At 47.4% G+C, this 25,272-nt stretch overlaps 1 protein-coding gene across 7 annotated transcripts in view; it reads left to right on the top strand.

The window, feature by feature from the left end:
* The window catches only part of TESMIN (testis expressed metallothionein like protein), a 103,121-nt gene that overhangs the window by 49,869 nt on the left and 27,980 nt on the right, over nt 1-25,272 (top strand). For 5 of the 7 annotated variants that reach the window (XM_053289890.1, XM_053289850.1, XM_053289857.1 and 2 more), the window contains 2 exons: nt 28-101; nt 14,216-14,287. In XM_053289890.1, coding sequence (XP_053145865.1) covers nt 28-101; nt 14,216-14,287 — 146 coding nt within the window. The remainder of the gene's footprint in view (nt 1-27; nt 102-14,215; nt 14,288-25,272) is intronic. The other 2 variants (XM_053289867.1, XM_053289872.1) reach the window with 1 other exon arrangement.

The following is a 25,272-nucleotide window of genomic DNA, read 5'->3' as shown; positions in this document are numbered from 1 at the left end:
CACAATGGTTTGATTTTATTTTGACAGCTTGATAATGGATCCTTATATACATGCCATTCAAATCCAAATCATCAAGAGACAACAAAACTGACTTTAGTTGGGTAAGGAAATAATAATGGATGCCTGTTATTAATTTCACTGTGTGGCATGTTCACCTATACAGCACTGAAAAGTTCATATCTCTACAGCACTGTTCAAGTTCAAATTCAAATTTAAGGTTTATTACAGTCTATGACCAGCACAACACGGAAATAGAATAGAACATACAACACAGTTTAAGATAAAAACATAATACATTAGGGTATATTACTGAAACCACCAAAAGCCTCCCAACCTTAGAGGGAATTAATTACTAAAACCTACAGCACTGAAAAGTTCATATGAAACCTTGGTGATCTTTGTCATAGACCTCTGTGCATTCCCACTAATGGGAGTGCACTTGCACTGTCGATCATTTGGGAAGTTTGCAAAGCTCCTTGTGACACTCCAATGTCACCCACATACAGGGAGTATACCCATTAAGGAGGACTTGGGGCACTGACTCCTTTGTTCCTTTTTAACTGCTGCATTAGCAGTTCTTTCGAAATGGTGCTCCTTTATCTTTATCTGTGAAAGAAAGTAAGAAATTTACTATTGTATACTCTACAATGCATTTAAACTTAGCATTGATGGACCCTAACAATTATTTAAGAAATGTGAAACTGGTGCTAAACTCCTTTTGATGATGTACCAACATGAACTCTTCCTGGCCTGTTTAGGTGAGGATCATAAGGGTCAGTCTTGCCACATTCGCTTGGCATTTTCCAAACAAACCCGAAAAAGTCAAGGCTTAGAGTGGTGTAATATGACTTAGTGCTTCATCCACCTGTCACTAAAATCTCTGCTATGACTTTGACACCTCTACGGCCCCATCTATGTCAACCAAGCCTTCTGTCTCAATGTCAAAACTGGCTGCATCAACAATATTGACAGCTGTTTTGATTCCAGCTCCCATTCTGAATCTTTTATAAAGTGTTTTACAGGATTCTTCTAAAGAATTCCCATGCATCAGGAACTCCTCTGACAAAGATCCCACCAACAGAGATCCTGAGAACTCCACTCATGGTGGACCTCTAACAAGCCCTGCCACACCTCCTGAGCTGGTGGTCCCTCCACAGGGCCATGCCTGGCTGCACTGCTGACCCCCAAGAAGATGTAGCCCCTGTGGAGAATGGTGATGTGCAGGCCATGGACCTAGCCCCTGGAGGAGAGTCACAGAGTCACTCCCATCACTGCCAAGCCCCCACGACCAGCATCATTGCTGAGCTCAAGATGATCTACACCAGCAACAAAGGAGCCCATGATTGGCAGCCTGTGGCCACTTGTATGAAAACATGAGGAAGAAGGGTCTCCTTGAGAGGAGGAAATGGGAGTTAAGTGCAGCTGTAGCAGATGAGGCTCTGAGAGACCAGGATACCTTCTGACTCCTATTTAAGCCCCACGGTTCCAGATACAACAGCTCTCATAGCTGTGCTTCTCAGGTTCAGCCTCAGCTCAGCCTGATCTGGTACGGGATCCATTGAATCCATTAGAATGGATTCTGCGCCTGCACGGAAGTCTCGGTGTCAAGTTTCTTAGCTCCTTTTCGGTGCCTGCGCCCCACCCCACGTGACCACGTGGCTATTCAAGGCGGGAGGAAGCGCAGGCAGCTCAGTTCCTTTGCAACCGCCTTAGTGATCACTCGGTTTCTGCGGCTCCTTCATGTTTTCCTTAGCATTTTTCTACTCAGCTTCTACTGTCTTTTGACTACGGACTGACTTTGGACTACTCTTTGCCTACTGATTCTGCCTGATTATTTTCCTGTTGACTCGGACTGTGACTGTTTCAGTTTTCTCTAACCCTTTCAACGCGACGAAAGATCGGACTGATTTATCGGCTACGGACCTAGGATTGTGAGTAAAATGGATGCCCCGAAGGGAAAGAAAAACTTTAAACGCTGCACTAAGTGCAACCCTAAATTGCCCTCTCAAGATCTCCACAGCCTATGTTTGCTGTGCCTGGGGGAGGCCCACATAACATCAGCCTGTACGATTTGAAAGTCTTTTTTCAAAACAAATGAGGAGAAATAGAGAGCTCTGTCTACGCGCTTCTCTTTACGATGATGTATTAGCTGCGCCCTCCTCTGCGGCAAAATCACCTCAGCCGCATGGCTCGAACGACCTGGGTTTGGCCCAGTCTAAAACTTTGATGTCCCACGCTAAAGCCCCTAAGTCCTCGAAAAGGCTGGGCAACAAAAGGGCGGCTCCGACTGACCCCGCCAAAAAGAAGAAGAAGCGAGCCCTATCGGAATTGACTCCTTCGCCGGGATTGGCTCAGGATATTGAGATTCCCTCGGCATCGAAAGCGCGTTCAATGGGAATGCAGTCAGGACCTTCGATGCCGGAGCCAGCACTTCACTCGATACCGACATGTCCAACCGCTTCGACGTTGACCGAGCCAATACCAACCGCGTCGACACCGAGTCCGGAACCTTTCCCGATACCGATGACGTCAATATTAACGGTTTCAGTGCGCTCGACATCGAGAGATTTTGAGACTTCAACATCGATGTCGGCATCAAAGCAGACATTAGGAGTTGCTTCGACAGACCCACCGATGGCTTCCACGTCGACGCTGATGCCGTTAACATTCTCGATACCGAAGACTAAGGACTTAGTGCCAGCACCGACCCCTGTTCGTTGACCATCGACATCGAAGGAAGATGTCCAGGTGTCTGCTCTTAACATTCCGACAGACATTACCATGGTAACCCTTAGGTTCCGTGCGCCTATGACCTTTACACTAGAGGAGACTGATGTATAGGATGTTGAGGCCCCGCCTCTAGATCCCCTTCTGAAGTCCCTTCTGAATCCCTTCTGAAGATCCCCTTCTGAAGATCCCCTTCTGAAGATCCCCTTCTGAAGTCCCTTCTGATCCCCTTCTGATCCCCTTCTGAAGCCTCTAGATCCCCTTCTTATGTTGGACTCAACCACTGCTATGCTTTCTACATTCCAGGGATGTCTGCATTCGGAAGAGGATGCTGCTGGGACTGCTCCGCGTATGCTCACAGCTGCGCAGCTCACTGAGTCAACTCCTTGGCACACATGCGGCTTCAGTCACCATGTGTCCCCGTCACGGGAAACAGCGTTGCCAGGTACAGTGTCGCCTGGTGCTACATATGACATCCAAGAGGACCGAACATGGCGCAGAAGACAGCCTTCAACACCAGAGCCGTCTGCTCCTCCACCTCCTCCTTAAAAAATCTTTTCTAGTATGGGCACTCAAACAAGAACCCGTACTGCCTCAGTGGCTACTTAGACTTCTTCGAAAATTTCCACGTCAACAGGTTCACAAACAGATGTTCAGCCTGCTCCTTCGCCCCCTCTAGTGTTATCACCGAAGCTACCAGCACCATACACTTTCCGATCCTGATTCCGAGGGCAGCCACTATGGTTCATCGGATTTTGAGTCTGACACTGAAACGGGGGAATTGGATCCATCGCCAGATGTGGCTACACCTTCCCATGTTTCACCAACGGAAGAATTGAAAGCTTACCATTCCCACGTAAGACGAATGGCTAATGCACTGGGCCTGGATCTCACCTCACAACTTAAGACGATAGATGACCCAGTCTACAATTTTATGCAGCGGTCTCAATCAGCACAGCCAATTGCACTTCCTTTATTGCCCATCATTTCAAATGTGGCGCAATGCGCATGGGAGGTACCTCATACATCTATACCTACGTCAAAAAGGCTTGAGGGGCTGTATCATGTACAAGAGCAGGATAATACTTACCTGTTTAAGCACCCGGTCCCAAGCTCCTTAGTTATCGCCTGTGCTACGTCCTCCAAATCTGGACAGCGACATACCACCCCTGCAGACAAAGAGGGCAGGAAATTTGATGTGATGGGCAGGAAATTGTATTCCACGTCTTGTCTATCGGTTGAAGTGGCCAACTATTCGGCCTGTATGGCCAAGTATAGCTATTGTATCTGGGAATCTTTAGTGAAAGACTTGGATACACTCTCTCCAGCGGAACTGAAGCATTGCTTCCGGAAAACGTTACAGCAAGCTGGTGACCTTACCTGTCAGCAGTTAATTACGGCAAAGCACTTGGCAGAATCAGAATCAAGATCCATTACAACAGCTATCACTCTTCATTGTCATGCCTGGTTATGCTCTGCCGCCCTGCAACAAGATATGAAAGACAAAATAGAAGGACTCCCTTTTGATGGTAAGGGGCTCTTTTCAGAGGAGACTGATGCCACCATGGAAAAAATGAAGAAGTTTAAATTTACTGCTAAGACCTTTACGTCGGCTACCTCACAGTCAACCTCCTATGGGAATAAACAGAGGTCCTATTACCAACCCCGGTCATCATTCAAACAACAGGACTGGAGAGACTTCCGTAAATCTTTCCAGCCCTTCAATAAATGGGCCACTCAACAGAAGGGCCGATTTCTCTCTGGCCAATGCAATAAACAGGCAGACGGAAACAAACAGCGCCTTTGAAGCGCAGAACTGCCCATCGCAACTACCTGGGACTTCCCCTTGCATTCCCTCCCACAACACCAGGGAGGATTTAGTTCCAGCCTACAACATCTCACAGCCGGCCCTACTACCCACCAACTCCATCAGGTTGGCAAGTCATGCGAAAGCATGGCGCAATATAACATCAGATCGGTGGGTCTTGAAGATTGTGACTTCCGGTTACGCGATAGAATTCAAGACCGGCCCGTCTTTCAGGGGCATACGCTTCATGACAGCAACACCGGCCCTACTTCAAGAAGTTCAGGAACTCCTTCAAAAAATGGTTATAGTACCGGTGCGATGGGCAAGTCAACAGGAGGGGTTCTACTCCCGTTACTTCCAGATACCAAAGAAGGATGGCAGTATTCGACCAATTATGGACTTATGACATCTAAACAAGTTCATCCATGTGAAGAAGTATCGAATGACGACGTTACAGGACATCCTGCCTCTTCTCCATCACGAGAGGTGGCTTGTGACGTTAGACTTAAAGGATGCCTACTTTCACATAGGAATCCGGCCCTCCTTTCAGAAATATTTGCGGTTCACACCGGGGACCTCGCTTTACCAGTACCAAGTTCTACCGTTCGGACTCTGCACAGCACCCTGTGTGTTCACCAAATGCATGGCGGTAGTGGTCGCCCATTTGAGGACAAAGGGTCTGAAACTTTACCCGTACCTAGACGACTGGCTGCTGTCCTCAACAAACAAAGAATAGTTACTTTCTCAGATAAAGTACATGTCATGCCTCCTCCAGGACCTGGGAATACAGGTCAGTTGGAAGAAGTCCAACCTGACTCCAGTGCCCACCATATCGTTCATAGGGGCTGTGCTCAGTGCCACAGTGGGCAGGGCATTTCTCCCACAAGACCGTTTTCGGACCCTTGCATCACTGGTTCAGGAGTTTCAGGCCGCACCGTCTCAAACAGTGTGGCACATACAACACCTTTTAGGTCTGATGGCGTCTTGCAGGTCTACTGTTCGGTACACACGCTTGAAAATGATGAAACTGCAACTGTGGTTCCTGTCCTCCTTCAATCTGCTCCAGGATAGCCCCACAAAGCTTCTACTGTTGCCAGCACCAATCCTTCGATCGCTGTCCTGGTGGACACGGCCCTCCAACCTACTCAGAGGAGTGCCGTTTCAACCACAACCCCTATCGGTTTGGGTCACGACGGATGCCTCTCTACAAGGTTGGGGTGGTCATTGTAATACTGCCACAACTCAGGAACTTTGGACGCGCAGCCAACACCAACTGCACATAAACTTTCTAGAGTTGTTAGCGGTTTTTCAAGCCATGAAGGCCTTCCTGCCTATGCTACGAGGCCAAGTAGTTCAGTTGCAATTGGACAACACCACTGCTTTCGCTTACCTGAACAGGCAGGGAGGCACTGTCTCCAGGTCGCTCTGTGCACTGAGCATTCAGATCTGGCATTGGTGCATCAAGCACAGTATAACACCAGTAGCAATGCACATCAAGGGGTCAGACAATGTCCTAGTGGATGGTCTCAGCCGCTCGTTCTCAATGGACCGACACGAGTGGGAACTGAACGACCGTTATCTCCAGAGAATCTTCGACCTCTGGGGTCATCCTCAGATAGATTTGTTCGCTACAGCACAGAATGCGAAGTGCAGACTGTTCTGCTCCAGAGCGGGACACTATCCTCGTTCGCTGGGGGATGCGTTCCAATTGGACTGGTCACTCCTTCATACGTACGTGTTCCCCTCCTTGCCACTTGTGAGCAGAGTAATAGCTCGTCTTTTGAATGCTCCCGCAAAGTGCATCTTGATCACACCATGGTGGCCGCGCCAAGCATGGTTTCCGCATTTACTCAAACTGACTTCTCGCACTTACCAGAGACTTCCGAACTGCCCAGACTTACTGATTCAAGAGGGCGGGAGAGTGTTACATCCCGAAGTTCTCACACTACAGCTGACAGCGTGGTGGATTGCCTGCTAAAAAAGATCCTTCTGAACGAACGTAAACTATCTACGAGGCGAAACTACACCAGCAAGTGGAAGCGGTTTGCGGTTTACGCAAAGACTCACAGCTTCCATCCCAAACAGGCCACTGTTTGAGAGGTCTTGCTTTACATGACAAGCCTGAAGACATCACATTTGTCTAATGTATCCATATGGGTGCACCTAGCGGCTCTCTCTTTTTGACATCCTGGCTGGGATGGTAGGACGCTATTCTCCCATCCCTCCTGTAAAAGTTTCTTGAAAGGACTTACGAATCTCTACCCTCCTGTATTCAAACCTGTGGAACCTTAGAGCATCTCTCTGGTCCTCTCGGCTCTAACAGAACCACCATTCGATCTAATGAGTTCAGCTTCACTTAGACATGTGTCCTTAAAAGCTGCCTTCTTAGTGGGTATCACCACTGCTCGAAGGGTGAGTGAACTGACTGCCCTCCGGATGGACGTACCGTACGCTCGGTTCTACCCAGACAAGGTCCTCTTATGCCCAGATATCACCTTTGTGCCTAAGATAGTTTCAGATTTCTATGTCAACCAGCACATAGTTCTGCCCACTTTCTTCAGATCTCCCTCCACGCCTTTGGAGAAAGCTCTCCATTCCCTGGATGTCCGCAGGGCTCTACTATATTATCTCTCCAGGACTAAAGCATTCCGAAAGACGAAAATGCTCCTGGTGTTGTATAAGGGCTCTACTATGGGACAGGCACTATCCAGACAACATCTGTCTCATTGGCTGGTGGAAACCATTCGCCAGGCGGAAACCATTCGCCTGGCCTACTCAATACAGAAAGTACCAGCCCCAAAATCTATCAAGGCGCACTCCACAAGGGCGTTTGGCGCTTCCGCAGCTTTCCTATCGGGCATTTCCTTCCTGGATATTTGTAAGGCTACTACCTGGTCCTCGGAAGAACCGTTTGTGAAGCACTACGCTATTGACCTGCGCTCCGCAGCAGAGGCGAGCTTTGGGAGAGGTGTCCTTAAAAGGGTGTTACAATGATCCACTGCTCCCTCCTCCTTTTGGAGCAAACTAAACACCCATTCTAATGGATTCAACAGATCCCATACCAGATAAACAGGTTGTTCACCTGTAACTGATGATCTGGTAGAGATCCGTTGATATCCATTAGACCCTCCCGAACCTCCCCTCTGCAGTGGACCGTGGGTCTCTCCAGTAGAACTTACCATCTATTTGACTTCTTCAGCAGTCTCCAAGGAACTGAGCTGCCTGAGCTTCCTCCCACCTTAAATAGCCACATGGTCACGTGGGGTGGGGCGTAGGTGCCGAAAAGGAGCTAAGAAACTCTACGCCGAGAGACTTCCACGCATGCGCAGAACCCATTCTAATGGATATCAATGGATCTCTACCAGATCATCAGTTACAGGTGAGCAACCTGTTTGTACATCAGCTTTACTATCTCCAACTTTGTCCCAGTTTGCTGCACCTGCCTTGCAGCACCCTGCCTTAGCCTAGTCAACCCCATTAGTCTGAACGCTATGTGCCTTGCTGCCTCACCCTCTAGTGGATGCACCCATGAGCCACCACACCTACTGCCAGGCCCAGTGGAAACAAGACACTTGGCTTTGAGGGATGCTTTGGCAACTACTGTGGCATACTCCAACAAATCCTCATAGATATGAAGGTACATGAGAGAGGCTTTGAAAGAGAAAAGTGCTCTCATGACCATTCAGAGCCAAAGAGGTACTAGTTGATATCTAAAGAAACACCACCTGGATTAAGCAACTCTCCTAGATGTGTAAATCCTGTGCATTCGACATTGAGTTCCATGTGATGTTGAAGAAGTCTATGCCACTGGTATTGATTAAGGATATGGAGGATGATTGCATCAATGAAGTTTCTAGAACCACATCTTTTTCACCTATACAACAGTGTTCTCCTTATAGGGAGGAGGACTCCATTCTAACAGACTATTGTGGTATCAGGAAAGGAATCCTGAAAGGTTTTTGAGACTACCTCATTTTGAGACCCTCCTAAGCTCATCTCTTAGGAAGTACGGAGTCATCCATCAAGTTTCTTTTTAGGGAATTCTCCATGTTTTTCTTCTGGCTTGAGGAGTTCTCTGTAAAGATTAGAAAGTGTGTTTGTGCATTGATCTTGTGAATTCTGTCATGGGGAGCCTTATTCAGCTCAGCCTTCAACCTATGACTATTGTTGTAATGATGATTGTTACTACCCACCAAATGGATACCTGTGTGTGACATTGCTCTTATGACTATGAACAACCTCAACATCGACATGGATCACCATGGAGTAAGGTCTATTCTACTTCATCCTACTTTAAAAACTACAGGAATGTCTAAAGTCGTCCAAGAACCACTTCTCCCACCCCCAATGTATCTGTCTTGTCGGTATTGAATAGTACATGTCAACTTATGACATTGGCTTTACTGGTACTGCCTGTATCCATATCCATGATCCTTATTTCATCAATTATTGACTAGTACATCTCATCCAACAACGTTTCCATCTTTAATGCCAACAGCATTGACAATATTAGTAGTATCATCCACATTGATGATGATGTCAACATTGTTGTCTGGCTCTTTGCCTCCAATTTCTACTTTCATGACTTTAATGTTGGATTTATTTATTTTTTATTTTGACACCTAATGAAAAACAGAAAGGAAATAGTTCATGTGCATCTCAACCAGAGTCAGAGTTCTAAGAAGAGGATTCAGTAGCTACCAGTAATCCTCAGACCCATTGCCAGATGAGCCCACATTATCAAACAAGTCCCTCACACCATCTGAAGAATTTAAAAGCTACAGTCTCCAGGTTCTGCAGATGGTTACAATATTAGTCCTTGCTCTTATTGAAGACCTGGCATTTAATTTTGTATAGGATCTAATTCTGCAGCATTACCCATGCTACCCATTTTAATATAAGCTGTGAGGCAGTCTTGGAATAAGCCCTCCTCCAGCAATAACCTAATTAGAAGGGTGAGGAGTTTTCTGCTTTAAAGTTTGATGCCCCTTATGTCAGATGCCATAAGGATAATGTAGTCTTGAAACAACATTTCATCCAGATTCAAAATATCCTAATCTTCTCACATTAATCAAAATATTACACTACCTACTTTTTTCTCTAACCCAGTATCTAAATTGGGAAAAACATTTCATTTGCAGGATGTCCCCAGAGCTTTAGCCTTTTACTTAGAATTACAAAATTCACAATTGACAATGTCTTATTGATACCTTACCAAGGAAAAATGACAAGAAAGTGTTGAGGCAAAGACTCTCTTACTGGATTGTTGATACTATAAATGTAGCTTACAATTCTTAAAAGATTAAAGCTCATTTGACCAGAGCAGCATGTCTTTCAGGTATAAACATACAGGACATTTGTAAAGCATCTACTTGGTCTTCTGCTCCTGCAGCTTCTTCATTTGAGAGACAAGTGTTGTAGAAGCACACATTATTCAGAATCAACTGTATCCTCCTCCAGATGGTTAAGCTAGCTAATCTTCCATTAATGGAAATGCATGGAGGACCACAACAAACATAAACAAGTTGCTTACCTGTAACCAATTATATTTAATTGGTCTTTGTGCATTCGCATTCACATTCACTCTTACCCTACTGCAGGTATTTCTTATTGTTTTGTTTTTAATCTTACTTACCTTCAGGTTTTCCTTGGTTAGTGGATGAGCATTTTTGCTCTTAATGGTCATTGAGGAACTGAGTCATCAACACTCCAACCATCCTTTCTAATGGCCACGTTATCCATGTGCAAGTGACACTGGCGCATCACAAGGAGCTTTGGAAATATCCTAAATGATCAATTGCAAAGGCATGGTCCCATTAATGGGAGAGCACAAGAACCACTCAAAGATCAACCTGTTTTATTTACAGTGGTTTTTGACAAAGCAAAACATTTTGATAACATCTTAGATATTTGTTGATGACTACAATTAGATCCCTTTATGATTCAATTCAATTTCAATTAAAAGAGGTCATATTAGGTCTGTTCACCCAGGCTTTTAATTAATATTGTTTTACTGGTTTTAATGCTGTTTTAAAATATTATTTTAAAAATTTTAAATTGTTGTAATGTTTTAAATTCTTCATTTTTGTTTTAACAAATGTTTTACTTTGTTTTTATTTTGTTGTAAACCACCCAGAGATGTAAGTTTTGGGCGGTATAAAAATATGTTAATAAATAAATAATAAATAAAATATTTTGAGAATCTTGGTTAAATATAATATTACACAGTACAAACTCTTGTTCACATCAGAGCTATATTCAGCAAGGCTGTGCAGTCATTTCAATTCAACAGATGTGTTGCCCTCTGTTGGGTGTTGTTGGAGAGAGTTCTGCAATGACAGTAGGGAGCCTCTAACAGTCAGAATCAGAAGCCTCCCAGCTGTCATGGTGGTATTCTGTGGTCATCCAACATGCCTGTTGGATGCCTCCCTAGCCTGCTGTCCCCCTCTTTTACCTGTGACTAGGTGCGGGCAGGAGAAAAGCTGTGTTATGTCCTCTTTGCTCCATCCATCTTGCTTTTATTTTTAAAAGCACTTTCTCTCCTCTAAATTCCTTTCTTAGGTCCCCGAGTGGTGTGGGTGGTTCTGGGATTCATAGTTTTTTCTGAGATTCATAATTTTATCTATCATTGTTCTTTCTGACATGACTGAAGCCTCAGAAAAAACTCAATTTCCCAGAAGCACACAAGGCACTCAAGAATCCAAAAGAAAATGCTCCCCCCCACACACACACGCTTTGAGTGCATGGGCTCTTGTGGGAAATGGAATTTTTGTGAGACTGAATCCTCAGAAAAAACTGTGATTCCCAGAACCAACCATGCCGTCAGAACCTTGAAGGGAGTTTAGAAGGAGGAAATGCCTTTTAAAAGCCACGGTAGGCAAGGCAGCTCTTTAGCACTCCCTCCAAAACAAAGAGGAGTACTACTAGAACTTCTGCAAATTTCCCCAACCAGTCACAGATGGTGGAGGAGGAGAAGACAGATGAGCGCAGGTTGGTGGGAAGATCCCAACAGACATGTTTGTTAATTATTTAAAACATTTATACCACGGCCATTTAGTGCACCACCACTCATTGGTATGGGTGTGCATGGAGCCGATTCTGGTGGTTTGGTTTGAGTTCAAGCTAAACTCAAACTGGACCACTGGACTGCGAGCCAGTTCGAGACAAACCAGCCACTGGTTCAGTCTGAGTGTCGAAATGGGCTGACGAGCTTGGTGGTTCAAGGGGGCATGCTTGTAAATGTGAAACCAGTGAGGATTCCCCTTTATAAGCAAAGGGGGGGGGGGGGCTCTGTCTACCTTTAAAAAAAATCCTAATGGGGTGGCAAGAGGACACCTGTAGTCAAAGAAGCAGTGCTGCAGCTCCTCCGAACTCTCCAGACTGGGACCAGCACTCTAGCTTGGCCTGGTTCTGGCCTGCATGCATGCGCAGAGGCAGGAACCAGGCTGCATTGAAATGCTGGGTCCGGTCTGGAGAATTCAGAAGAGGCCTGCTGCCATGCTCCCACCTCCAACTACAGGTGCCCTCTCGCCACCCCATTAGAATTGTTTTTTAAGGTAGACAGAGTTCCCCCCTTTGTTTGTAAAGGGAATCCTCACTGGATTCTCCTTTATAAGCATGCCCCCTCGAACCCCTGAACTGGTTCCATTAGAACCAGAGTCAGTTCAGACTTGGATTGGCACTTCGTTTGCAGAGGTTCAGTTAGGTTTGGGTCTGGACCATTCGAACCAGGCTAGTTCTATTCAAACCAGGTTCAAATATAACCAGTTCTGCACGCCCCTACTCTTTGGTCTCTGATCCAATATGGCATGATGTGACAGTTAGAAATGGCTGACATGGCCCATCTCAACAACAGTCCCATAGCCAACCTAAAAATCTTGGGAGGGGAAAATCACAAAAGTCAGTGAGGACAGATTATATGACCTTTTTAAAAACAATGTGCAGCCTGGGGCACATATTGAAGTAGTGCAAAAGTCAACAGAAATTTCAGTTTTCTGAATCAGTGTCTAATAAATGCAATAAAAATTCACATTTCACAATAACATTTCACTCCCCCCTCTGTCTCTCAAATAGATATAAAAAGAGAACTTTGGTCAATGATGTTTTCCTTAATGCTATTGCAGTGTTGAAATTAAGCACAGTAGCACTTAAGGCTAAATTAAAGCATATTAAAACATCTAGAAATTCATCGTAATCACAGCTGCTCCTCTCCCCTCTATCAGTGATTTATGCATAAGCTATTATAAGCATTGAGCAAATGTTTTTTAAGCTACTACTGTAGTTCTTTTGAGGAAAACCCTAGGGGGTGGACTTACTGCTTTGGGGACTTTTTTGTTTAAAAGTGGGGTGTGTGTGTGTGTGTGTGTGTGTGTGTGTGTGTGTGTAAGTGAAAGGAAAGGCAGAGGTGGAGGGATATCCAGGCAAACCAGTTTAAAATTAGCAAACAATCCAGCATGCTAAGCTAGCTCCACTCTTCCTCAACCCTCCAGTATTGTGAACCATTCTGGAAGCAAGGAACATTTTTTAAAATGCTTTGCTATATATACTGTTCTGAGAACTTGTTTGGTTGGGAAACAATTGAATATATTTTCAACAACAACCACCACAGACCAACCAATAACCCCTTCTCCACCACCACCCCTCTCTTACTTCCTGCTCTTTCCTTTCCACAGAGAGGAAAAAAACTCATTGCAAGTCCCAAGTGGAAGATCACATGGGTCAGGACTTAGAGGGAAGAACCCTCTCAGGCACAAACAAGGGCTTTGGGTGGGGGTACACAGACACGTAAGGAAGGCTTTCAATGGGGGATAGAATATCTCTCTCACACACACACACACGGTCCATAAATGTGGGAAGCAGGGGGAAAAACACATTGGCTTCTGAGAGGAAGAAATCACACACAAAAAACAAACAGATACAAGGGTTGCTTGTTTGTTGACTTTCATTTTTACTTGAGCCCAAAGGACATCTAGCTCCCAGGTCCTCCATTCAGCAATTGTGTTCAGCTGCCGAGCGGGGGAGGAGCACAAGACAAGGAGGACTAATCAGAGACAGCTGCTGCTGCTGCTGGGAGAAAACAGGGCTGGTTTAACCCTTTCTTTTCTCTGCAGCTGCTCTCCTCCCGACTGGAGAAAAAAAATCGGGTTACAAAGAACTTGCCTTGGGGGGACTGCAGCTGATGGAGGAAGAGAAACATCTTGTGGGGGAATGTCACCCCCTTGGTACAGGGCCACTCAACAGTGCCACAGTGCCACTGTCATGTCAGGTTAGATCGGAATTTGGCATTTTGGGCTGTGCACTGGCCTGATATTCAGTTATCAGTCGGAGCAATGTTTGGTACAGTGGTGAGTTACAAGCCTGTTAGGTGCAATAGTGAGTTACATTATATAACTTGATGGGAACAAATGTAATAAATAAATTATTCTTCCCTCTATATAGTAGATAGAAAGAAGTTTGTTCAGAATTCCATTATCCTGGCAGCAAGAATGATGGAAGCCAATAAGGAGCAAGAGGAGGACAAATAGATGGAGATGGAAGGAGTAATAGCTAGGGGTTGTATTTTTCTCCCAGCAGTATGTGGGTATAACTTCTCTAACAGGCAAAATCTGCAGACATTCAAGATATAATTTTTCAAATGTATCATTTGAATGTGTGTTTTGTTTTTCATTTGCAATTATTTAGATTACCTTTTAGTTCCTGGGATGCAAAGTCTAAAAAGCCATGCAACTGCACTAAATCGCAATGTCTCAAATTGTAAGTAAATGAAATGTCATTGAAATATCCATTCAGCATGTAAGAAATTTCAAATGTAATTCATTTTTTCCTATCATATACTACCAGATGCTTTGAGCTGAAGCTGCTGAAGTGGAACTCTGACACTTTAACCAGATAAAGAACATACAAATCCAAAGTTACTTTTAATTTTTATTTAATTTATGTTGTATGTGTGATGCTTGCACACAAAAGTTTGTATGCCACAACTTTGTATTATGCATACAAAATTACATCTGAAAAGTATTGATCTGGATCGAGATCCGTCGACAGCCATAAGAATGGGTTCTGCGCCTGCGCAGGAAACCCCGCGGTAGCCATACCTCAGCTCATTGAGGCATCCAAGCCCCACCCCCACGCAGAGCGTGCTATTTAAGAGCGGGCTGGGCGCCATGTTCCTCAGTACTTTTCCGACCGCCTTCGCGTGTGGACCTCGGTCTGCTGCCTCTCCGTCGGAAAGTTCCTCAGTTTTCTCTTCGGAAATAATTTTAAATTACACTTTCTGGACTGCTCACTCGTGTATGACCTATTTCTGGCTGACGAACTCTTCTAATATCTGATTTGGAACGGCTGACGACCAATGACTGGCTTTGACGCGGAACGGACTTGACTACCCCTCTCACCTCGTTATGGAGTAAGAGAAAAAGTCTTTCAAGAGGTGTGAGGGCTGCGATGCTAAGCTTCCCTCCAAAGACCTCCATGATCTATGCCTAATTTGCCTGGGCGAGGAGCACAATGTCTCCTCATGCAAGATTTGTCTGTCTTTTTCTAAACAGACGCGCAAAAATCGGGCGCTTCGCCTCAGAGTGGCGATATATGATGAGGTCTTAAGTCCCTCGACACCGGGCATCACCAAACACCTTGCTGAGAGTGAGTCAGCATCACCAAACACCTTGCTGAGAGTGAGCATCACCAAACACCTTGCTGAGAGTGAGCCACTATTACTCTCCGTAGACATGCCTGGCTCAGGTCTACCACGTTGCAACTGGATATGAGGGACAAAATAGAAAGACTCCCCTTTGATGGCTCCGACCTGTTTAGTGAAACTACAGATGCCACTATGGAACAACTAAAGAAGTCAAAGTTCACCGTGAAAACATTTACATCGCAACCAACCACTTCTACGTACGCATCTAAGTATCGTTCTACGTATGCCAAACAACGCCCTCCGTTCAGACAACAGGACAACAGGACAACAGGAACACAGGGATTTCCGTAAGTCCTACCAGCCTTATCACCGGCGCACTTATCAGAACAAATTCAACCTGACTCAATCTCAACGTCCCAAGGGCTCGGACACACAGACGCGCCTTTGAGACGCGGGTCCGGCCACCGTCACCTCTCCACTCCTCATTCCCGCCATCGGGGGAAATTACATTTCGACCAACGAGTCTCAACACCGACCCTCCTCTTGCTCGGCCTTCCATCAAGCTGGCAAGCCATGCCCCCGCATGGCAACATATAACATCAGACCGTTGGGTCTTGAAGATTGTGTCTTCAGGATACGTGATTGAATTCAAGTCGGTCCCACGGTTCACGGGAATAAGATTTACCCTTCCTTCCTCTACGCTACGGGAAGAGGTCAAGGAGCTGTTGGAGAAGGGGGCGATTGCCCCTGTGCGGTGGGCGGACAGACGGGATGGATTCTACTCCCGTTATTTTCAAATTCCAAAACGGGACAGGGGCATCCGTCCGATTATGGATCTACGCAATCTAAACAAGTTTGTCCATGTCAGGAAGTTCAGAATGATGGCATTGCAACAAATCCTCCCACTCCTCCAAGGGGAGCAGTGGTTGGCGATGCTGGATCTCAAGGACACCTGTTTCCATGTGAACATTCGTCCCCATCATCGGAAATTCCTACGTTTCATGGTCGGTTGCCAAGTATACCAGTACAATGTATTACCCTTCGGACTGTCCACCGCCCCAAGGGTCTTTATGAAGTGTATGGCCCCAGTGATTGCCTACCTCAGAACGCAGGGCATCACTATCTACCCATACTGGACGATTGGCTCCTGGCCTCCAGAGATCAAAATGAGTTACATTAGCAGATCCGCTATGTTCTATCGGTCCTCCGCGACCTAGGAATCCAAGTCAATTGGAAAAAATCACATCTAGAACCTGTGCGGGTGGTGAACTACATAGGAGCGGTATTGGATACTGTACGCCAAAGGGCATACTTACTGGAAGGGCGATACGACTCAATCAAGGTATCCGCCACAGAATATACCCTCTCGCAGCCCACATCAAGGGCCTGGACAATGGCTTAGCGGACAGTCTCAGTCGAGTCTTTCTACAAGACACTCACCACGAATGGGAAATCAACCCGAGATATATCGACCCACTATTCCACCAATGGCTCCGTCCATCAGTGGACCTTTTTGTGACCTCAATGAACAGAAAATGTTGTCATGTCCCCTAGCTCTGACAGCGAGGAAGAAAGGGAAGCTGTCGGCATTTCAGCCGAGTCTGGAATGTCTGAAGGGCAGAGCCCGACTGCAGTGGAATTAGCTGACGGTTCAGAACAGACTCAACAGCCTGAACCAGCAGAAAATGTCAGCGACCAATCGGGGGATGATTTAGGCATTGGAGCTCCACCGACGCCACAGCAACGCAGGTGTTTCAAACACAGGTCACAACTGGAGGCGGTGCGGAGGAGCAAGCACCTGTTATCGAAGGCTGACAAGCCGTAAATCCTGACACCTGGGAGCTTTCGACTGGCTCCATAAATTGGAGCCTCTGACTCCCACTCATTGCTGAGTTTCAACAATTGTCATTCACCCACAGCAAGCAGCCGAGCCGTGTACTTCGCTGGCCTTGGGCCAGACCTTGACAGTTTGAAACTCAGCCCAAAACTCCAGCAGGAGACTGAGAAAATGGCAGAGCAACTTCAGAGCCAGGTGGACTTACTCACCGCTGCCGTCACAGCTCTTCAGGCGCAGCTAAGCAACCAAGGACAACCCAGCAGAAGTAAGTGCCCTGTAGCCATGTCGGACAAGTTTGATGGGTCTCCTGAAAAATTCCAGTCCTTTCTGGCGCAATGTGAACTGTTTATGCTCCTTCGAGCCGAGGCTTTCCCCAGTGAAAGGCACAGGGTGGGATTTGTGATCAGCCTCCTGACTGGAACAGCTGCCAGGTGGGCTACTCCTTTTTTGTACCAGGGGGCACCCCTTTTACAGAACTATGCAGCATTTGTAGCTGAGTTCAGGGCTGCCTTTGCAGACCTCCTAAAGTCAGAGACAGCTAACCGGGAGATTCGTCGGCTGACCCAGGGGAAGGATTCTGTTACAACTTATGCCACAGCTTTTAGGCTGCTGAGTCAAGACCTGGCCTGGAATGAGGCAGCCCTGATGGACCAGTTCTAGGAGGGACTATCAGATGCGGTCTTGGATGAACTTGCAAGGGTGGAACGCCCCTCTACTCTGGGAGGCCTGATTGAACTATGTACCCGGATTGATGGTCGCTTGGAGAGCCGCCGGCGAAACCGCCGTGCTACAGAGGTACGGAGGGAGGTTCGACAGCTACCCCGTGGAATTCCCTCTGACCCTATGACGCTGAAGGAACCACAAGTGGAAGAACCCATGCAACTAGGTGGGGCCCGGCCCCGTTTGACTACGGAAGAAAAGAACCGCCGCAGACGGGCTGGCTTGTGCCTCTACTGTGGACAGGCTGATCACTACGCAGCAACTTGCCCTGCAAAACGGTCCCACCCTGTGGCATTGGGAAACGACGAAGCCCGGACTTAGTAGGGATCCTACGCCCGGGTAGTAAAGGACTCTTGAGCTCCCCTCTTTCCGCACTCCAAGTTTCAGTTCACCTCAGTACTCCAGGGAGGCGGCCAGTCCAAGCCATGGCCATGATCGACTCAGGAGCCACGAATTGTTTCATCGATCTTGACTTTGCAAATGCACACCGAATACAGTGGGAACACCTTGACGTACCAGTGACTGTAGAAACGATTGATGGTCGGCCACTGGTAACGGGACCGGTGACTCAGCAGACAGAACCACTCCAGTTGGATATCCAAGGTCACGCTGAGATGCTGCATTTCTTGGGGACCAAGGTGGGGCCTTTTCCCTTGGTTTTGGGGCTCAGTTGATTAGCCCTCCATGATCCTGAAATCACATGGTCTCGAGGCAAGGTGGTCTTTACTTCGGACTATTGTCAGACGCATTGCTGGCCGATTGCTGCCAGGGCAGGGGTGGAGATTGAACCACCTGCCAGTATTGCGGAACTTCCTGAGAAGTATCAGGACTTCGCTGACGTCTTTGATAAAAAGGAAGCGGACCATCTACCTCCACACCGGCCCTATGACTGTGCCATTGACTTAGTACCCGGGGCGCTCTTGCCGGTAGGGCGAATCTACTCCCTCTCTGAACCAGAGTTGGCCGCTTTGCGGGAGTTCCTGAAAAAGAATCTACAAAGGGGTTTCATACGACCCTCTTCTTCCCCGGTGGCTGCCCCTGTATTATTTGTGAAGAAGAAATGTGGGGAACTGAGGCTCTGCAACGATTATCGGGCTTTGAACAAAATCACTATCCGAAACCAGTACCCACTGCCGCTCATTCCAGAGCTCTTGGAGAGGCTCCAAGGAGCTACTATCTATACCAAACTAGACTTACGGGGGGCATACAACCTAGTACGCATCCGTAAGGGGGATGAATGGAAGACAGCTTTTCGAACCCGATATGGACACTTTGAGTACCAGGTGATGCCTTTTGGCTTGTGCAACGCCCTAGCCGTGTTTCAACATCTGATGAATGACATTCTGGTTTATTCACCAGACCCCCAAACCCATTACAACCATGTCCGGGCAGTGTTACAACGGCTACGAGAATATCGACTCTACGCCAAACTCGAGAAATGTGCCTTTGATCTCTCTGTGGTGGACTTCCTGGGACATCGGGTCTCACACAGAGGGATCGAGATGGATCCAGTGAAGGTCGAGGCTGTGATGTCCTGGCAACCTCCTCGAAACGTGAAAGACGTACAACGCTTCCTGGGATTCGCCAATTACTATCGGAAGTTCATACCCGGTTTTGCCCGCCTTACTGCTCCTATCACGGATCTGCTCAAGAAAAAGGCCACATTCCATTGGGGACCTGAGGTGCAAAGAGCTTTCAGCCAGTTGAAACACCTGTTTGTTTCCGAACCTATTTTACAGCTTCCTGACCCATGCACCCCCTTTGTCGTGGAGACAGACGCGTCCAGTGTAGCCATTGGGGCCGTCCTCTTGCAACCCCGTTTCCCCGAGGGTACTCTACTACCATGTGCGTACTTCTCTAGGAAACTGAACTCCTCGGAAAAGAACTACACCATTTGGGACAAGGAACTGCTGGCGATCAAGGCAGCGTTTGAATTCTGGAGGCATTTGCTAGAGGGAGCAAAACACCCCGTGGAGGTGAGAACCGATCACCGTAACCTGGAATACCTACAGACTGCCCGTAAACTGAATCAACGACAAATTTGATGGTCCCAGTTCTTTGCCCACTTCGATTTCAAAGTGACGTATATTCCTAACACCCACAATAAACAAGCAGACGCTCTCTCCCGGAAACCAGAATATGCCATAGAACCTATAACAGAACAGAAAGCCACTGTTATATGAACTGAAAATTTCGCTGCAACAAACCCGAGTCCCATAACCAGAGACTTGCTAAAAGCTCAACAAACACAGGACCCCTTCGCGCAAAACCGTATCCGAGAGTTGAACCAAGCCAGACCAAACAAGTCCTCAGACTTTTCATTCCAAGATGGTCTCTTGTATTATCGGGATCGATTGTATATACCCACCGAAGACCTCCGAGCTCAGGTCCTGAAACAATGTCATGACAGTCGCCCCGCAGGTCATTTCGGCTTCTACAAGACCTTGTACCTGGTTGCCCAGGAATTTTGGTGGCCCAAAGTACGCCGAGATGTGGAGAATTACGTACGTACGTGCCTCACGTGTCAGCGGGCCAAAGATCAGCGTGGGAAACCCACGGGACTACTCCACCCTCTACCGACCCCTAGTGGCCCATGGAAAATGATCTCCTTAGATTTCATCGTCAACTTACCAACCTCTCAAGGCCACAACACCATTTTGGTGGTTGTGGATCTTTTGTCAAAAATGGCTCATTTCATTCCATGTTCAGGAACCCCCTCAGCCCAAGAGACGGCCAAACTGATAATCCAGCAGATCGTCCGGTTCCACGGCTTGCCTGAAGAGATCATCTCAGACCGCGGACCCCAATTCATTGCCCATTTCTGGCAGGTTCTGTTCCGTCTCCTTGACGTGCGAGTACACCTCTCCTCGGCGTACCATCCACAATCAGATGGTCAGACCGAACGGACAAATGCCACCCTGGAACAGTATCTAAGGTGCTACGTGAACTACCAACAGACGGATTGGGTAGACTTGTTACCTCTTGCAGAGTTCGCCTACAATAACACCCCACATGCATCCACCCGACAGACGCCCTTCTATGCGAACTACGGGTATCATCCTCGCTATTTCCCAAACACCTGCACTTCGAGCTCCTCTGTCCCTGCAGTTGACCAGTTCCTTGAGGAACTTTGGGCCGTACAAGATATCCTGAGAGAACAACTAGCTCGCGCAAAGAATGCATATAAACATGCTGCAGACGCCAAAAGACAAGCAGGTCCAGTCCTGAAAGTGGGGGATCAGGTCTGGCTATCGACCCAACACTTCAAGACACGTAGACCATGCAAAAAACTGGATGCCCGCTTCATGGGGCCTTACCCGATTGTCGCCCAAATCAACCCGGTCGCTTATCGTCTTCGCCTACCCTCCGGCCTGCGCATTCACCCGGTCTTCCATCGATCACTGTTAATCCCAGCAGACCCTACCCATCCCTGGCATGGGCAGGAAGTACCTCCACCGCTGGTGCTGGTGGACGGCGAGGAAGAATTCGAAGTCAAAGAGATCTTGGACTCGCGGGTACGGCGTAGACGCCTACAATACCTAATTGACTGGTCAGGGTACGGGCCTGAAGAACGTTCATGGGAAAATGCCAGTGATGTCCATGCACCTGAGCTCGTGCGCCAGTTTCACCGGTTGCATCCCTCCAAACCCGGGCCTCCGGTCCCGGAGGGGGAGGACCCTGGGGAGGGGTGTAGTGTCATGTCCCCTAGCTCTGACAGCGAGGAAGAAAGGGAAGCTGTCGGCATTTCAGCCGAGTCTGGAATGTCTGAAGGGCAGAGCCCGACTGCAGTGGAATTAGCTGACGGTTCAGAACAGACTCAACAGCCTGAACCAGCAGAAAATGTCAGCGACCAATCGGGGGATGATTTAGGCATTGGAGCTCCACCGACGCCGCAGCAACGCAGGTGTTTCAAACGCAGGTCACAACTGGAGGCGGATAGGCTTTTAGATGACATTTTATTAAATCAAAGAAAGTTGTCCACTAGACGTAATTATCACAAAAAGTGGCTTCAATTTAAAGCCCACGCAAAGTCCCACGGTTATTTGCCAAAGCGGGCTTCCATCCGTCAGGTGCTCCTTTATCTATCATCTCTGAAATCACAAGGATTGGCTAATGTTTCCATAAAGGTCCATTTAGCCGCTCTCTCGTCCCTGCACCCGGGGTGTGACGGTACCACACTCTTCTCTCATCCCCTCAGCAAAGCCTTCTTGAAGGGTCTCTCCAATGTCTACCCTCCTGTAAAATCACCAGTGGAGCCTTGGAGCCTGTCATTAGTACTTTCTTCACTGACTCAAAAGCCCTTCGAGCCTATGGCCACGGCGTCTTTAAAATTGGTGTCCTTAAAGGCCGCGTTCCTAGTCGCGATCACAACAGCTTGTCGTGTGAGTGAACTCACGGCCCTGAGGATAGATTCTCCGTACACTCAGTTCCACGAGGACAAAGTTCGTATGCGACTAGATCCCTCCTTTCTGCCAAAAGTGGTTTCAGATTTTCATTTGAACCAAGATATTATTCTACCTACCTTCTTTAGGAACCCGCAATTGGCCTTGGAGAAGTCCATGCACTCTCTGGACATCCGTAGAGCCCTCCTATTCTATCTGTCACATACAAGAGACTTCAGAACCTCTACGCGTCTTTTTATAGCCTACAGCGGCCCTTCCAAAGGCCTCCCAATTTCTTGACAAAGGTTATCTAGGTGGCTGGTTAACCTCATCCTATGAGCTGCAGCACAAGACGCCTCCAAAAGCCATCAAGGCCCATTCCACACAGGCTTATGCTTCATCAGCTGCACACCTCTCAGGAATTGGCTTCTTGGACATATGCAAAGCAGCAACCTGGTCGTCCAATCTCCCATTTGTCAAGCATTACGCCATAGATGTGCGTTCTGCTGCAGAGGCTAGTTTCGGGAGGAGCGTCCTTAAAAGGGTGTTACAATAGCACTACTGCACCCCCCTCCTTGGGGAGCTCGCTAAACACCCATTCTTATGGCTGTCGACGGATCTCGATCCAGATAAACAGGTTGCTTACCTGTAACTGATGATCTGGTAGAGCTCCGTCGACATCCATAAGACCCTCCCATCCTTCCCCTCTGCAGTAGTGACATTCCACTATGTGCGTGATGTTATACTTACTGTTGCTTTGGGATCCATCCAATGTGTCCATCAAGGGTAATCGTCCTCCACGGCGGTCGTCCAAAGAACTGAGGAACATGGCGCCCAGCCCGCTCTTAAATAGCACACTCTGCGTGGGGGCGGGACTTGGACACCTCGACAAGCTGAGGCATGGCTACCGCGGGGTTTCCTGCGCAGGCGCAGAACCCATTCTTATGGATGTCGACAGATCTCTACCAGATCATCAGTTACAGGTAAGCAACCTGTTTTTCTGATAGCATGTTGAAAGATAACACACCCCAAAAAGAAGTGATGCAGCAAAGTACATATGTGACCAGTAGTTCACATCTATGATTAAGGCCAAAAGTTAGGTAGATAATTTAGGGGGAAAATATGGAAAATTGAGCTAGCCATATCCACCAATACCACCATGTGACAATGTCATGGATTGCCTCTATATGAGTTCATACGTTTAGTCTTTAGATTAGCCTTAAGCTATATCAGAAAACTGCATAGTGTGCAAAATTTCCAAATTTATTTATGTATTCATTCATTCATTCGATTTCTATACCACCCTTCCAAAAATGGCTCAGGACGGTTTACACAGAGAAATAATAAATAAATAAGATGGATCCCTGTCCCCAAAGGGCTCACAATCTAAAAAGAAACACAAGATAGACACCAGCAACAGTCACTGGAGGTACTGTGCTGGGGGTGGAGAGGGCCAGTTACTCTCCCCCTGCTAAATCAAGAGAATCGCCACGTTAAAAGGTGCCTCTTTGCCAAGTTAGCAGGGGGGGAGATACACCACCGAAGTACACCACCTAAATACAATTTAGGAAATACACCACTACAGGAGTTCCATGTTCATTAGGGTATTGAACTAAAAATAGAAAGATAGGAACTTGAGAGAAAACATTTCTACAAAAATACTTGTTTACTTATATAACTCCTAGTACAGTATATATAGAACATGAAATATAGACAAAGGATAAGACATCAGATAAAACTAATTCTTCTTTATGGTCTCTGTGCATCAGATTGGGTTATGTGCCTGTGTGGAGACCAGGTTCCAGAACTTTCCAAAGCTTCGCCTTAAAAGGAAAAAAGAGTGAGGAACATAGCTCCCTCTGTAGGGTCATACCTACCCTACCTCATTCTTTCGTCAACTGCCACTATAGCAAGGTTTTCAGATCATTCTTCTGTCTTCACCTACAATAACATAGGCTGTATTATTTCTGTTCGTTCTCTATTTTCATTTCTATTTTGTCTTTCTCCCTTTCTTTTAATAATCAGTATATATATATATATATATATATATATATATATATATATATATATGTTGCATTTTGATTTCTGCTGGTTCATTTCCCCCCACCTCCACTTGGCCTTGTGGCCACAATGGCAAACGTCTTTTACAAATGCTGCTCAGAGTGTGCTGGGAAAATCCCCACTTCTGATGGACACTTGAAGTGCCTCCCATGCTTTGGGGAAACACATAGAGTGGATATTTGCTCTGTCTACCTAAGCTTTGCTAAACAGGCCTCTCATTTAGGGGCACTCCTCTGAGAAAGAGCCCTTCAAGCCAGCAGCTCATTGGTCAGTGCCAGCTCCCAAAAAGCCTCCATTACTGAGGCTAAAGCGGGACTAAAGGAGGGGCAGACCAACAATGCAGTCTGAAGCTTCTAACTGCTCGGGCCACCTGCAGTAGGCCACCCAGAACTCAGGCATGGGATCAGCTCCACCTACTACCCAGGGGCAGATCCGGGCAGGTACAAAGGTGCAGTTGCACCCCCTGTGAATTTGGTAGGGATGTGCATGGAGACCTTCGGCGCCGGCGGGGGGTGGTGCTTTAAGGGTGGGGGAGGGTGTACTCACCCCTCCCGCCGCATTTCCCCAGCCGGCACGTTGTTGTTTTTTAAGCCTCTCGGGGCGGCAGCGTTCCTCCCTGCCGCCCCGTCTTCCCCGTTGGCTGGAAGTCGCGAGTGCGCATGCGCCTGTTGCGTGTGCGCGCGTTCCCTTCTGCCGTGTGTGTGCGTGCGCGCGCACGCACGATGGGCACACGCGCACTCGCGACTTCCGGCCGACGGGGAAGACAGGGCGGCAGGGAGGAACGCTGCCGCCCTGAGGGGCTTAAAAAAACAACGTGCCGGCGGGGGAAATGCGGCAGGAGGGGTGAGTACGTCCTCCCCCGCCCTTAAAGTGCTACCCGCGCTGAAACGCCCCCAGTGCTGAAACGTTTCGGAAGCCTTCATAATGGCCTCCGAAACGTTTCGGGCACATCCCTAGAATTTGGATCCTGATTGGCAGTTCCTCAGCAGCAGCAGAATTTTAAAAAAGGGTTAACTTCACTTTGTGCTGCTAGTCCTGCCTGCTCTCAGAAGGAGCAGCAGCCTGATTTGTTCTCCTGGGTCTTGTACTCCTCCCTTGC

This window comes from Hemicordylus capensis, chromosome 1 (genome assembly GCF_027244095.1).
Source record: "Hemicordylus capensis ecotype Gifberg chromosome 1, rHemCap1.1.pri, whole genome shotgun sequence".
Classification (NCBI taxonomy): Eukaryota; Metazoa; Chordata; class Lepidosauria; order Squamata; family Cordylidae; genus Hemicordylus; species Hemicordylus capensis.
This window is presented reverse-complemented; position numbering and strand designations above follow the sequence as displayed.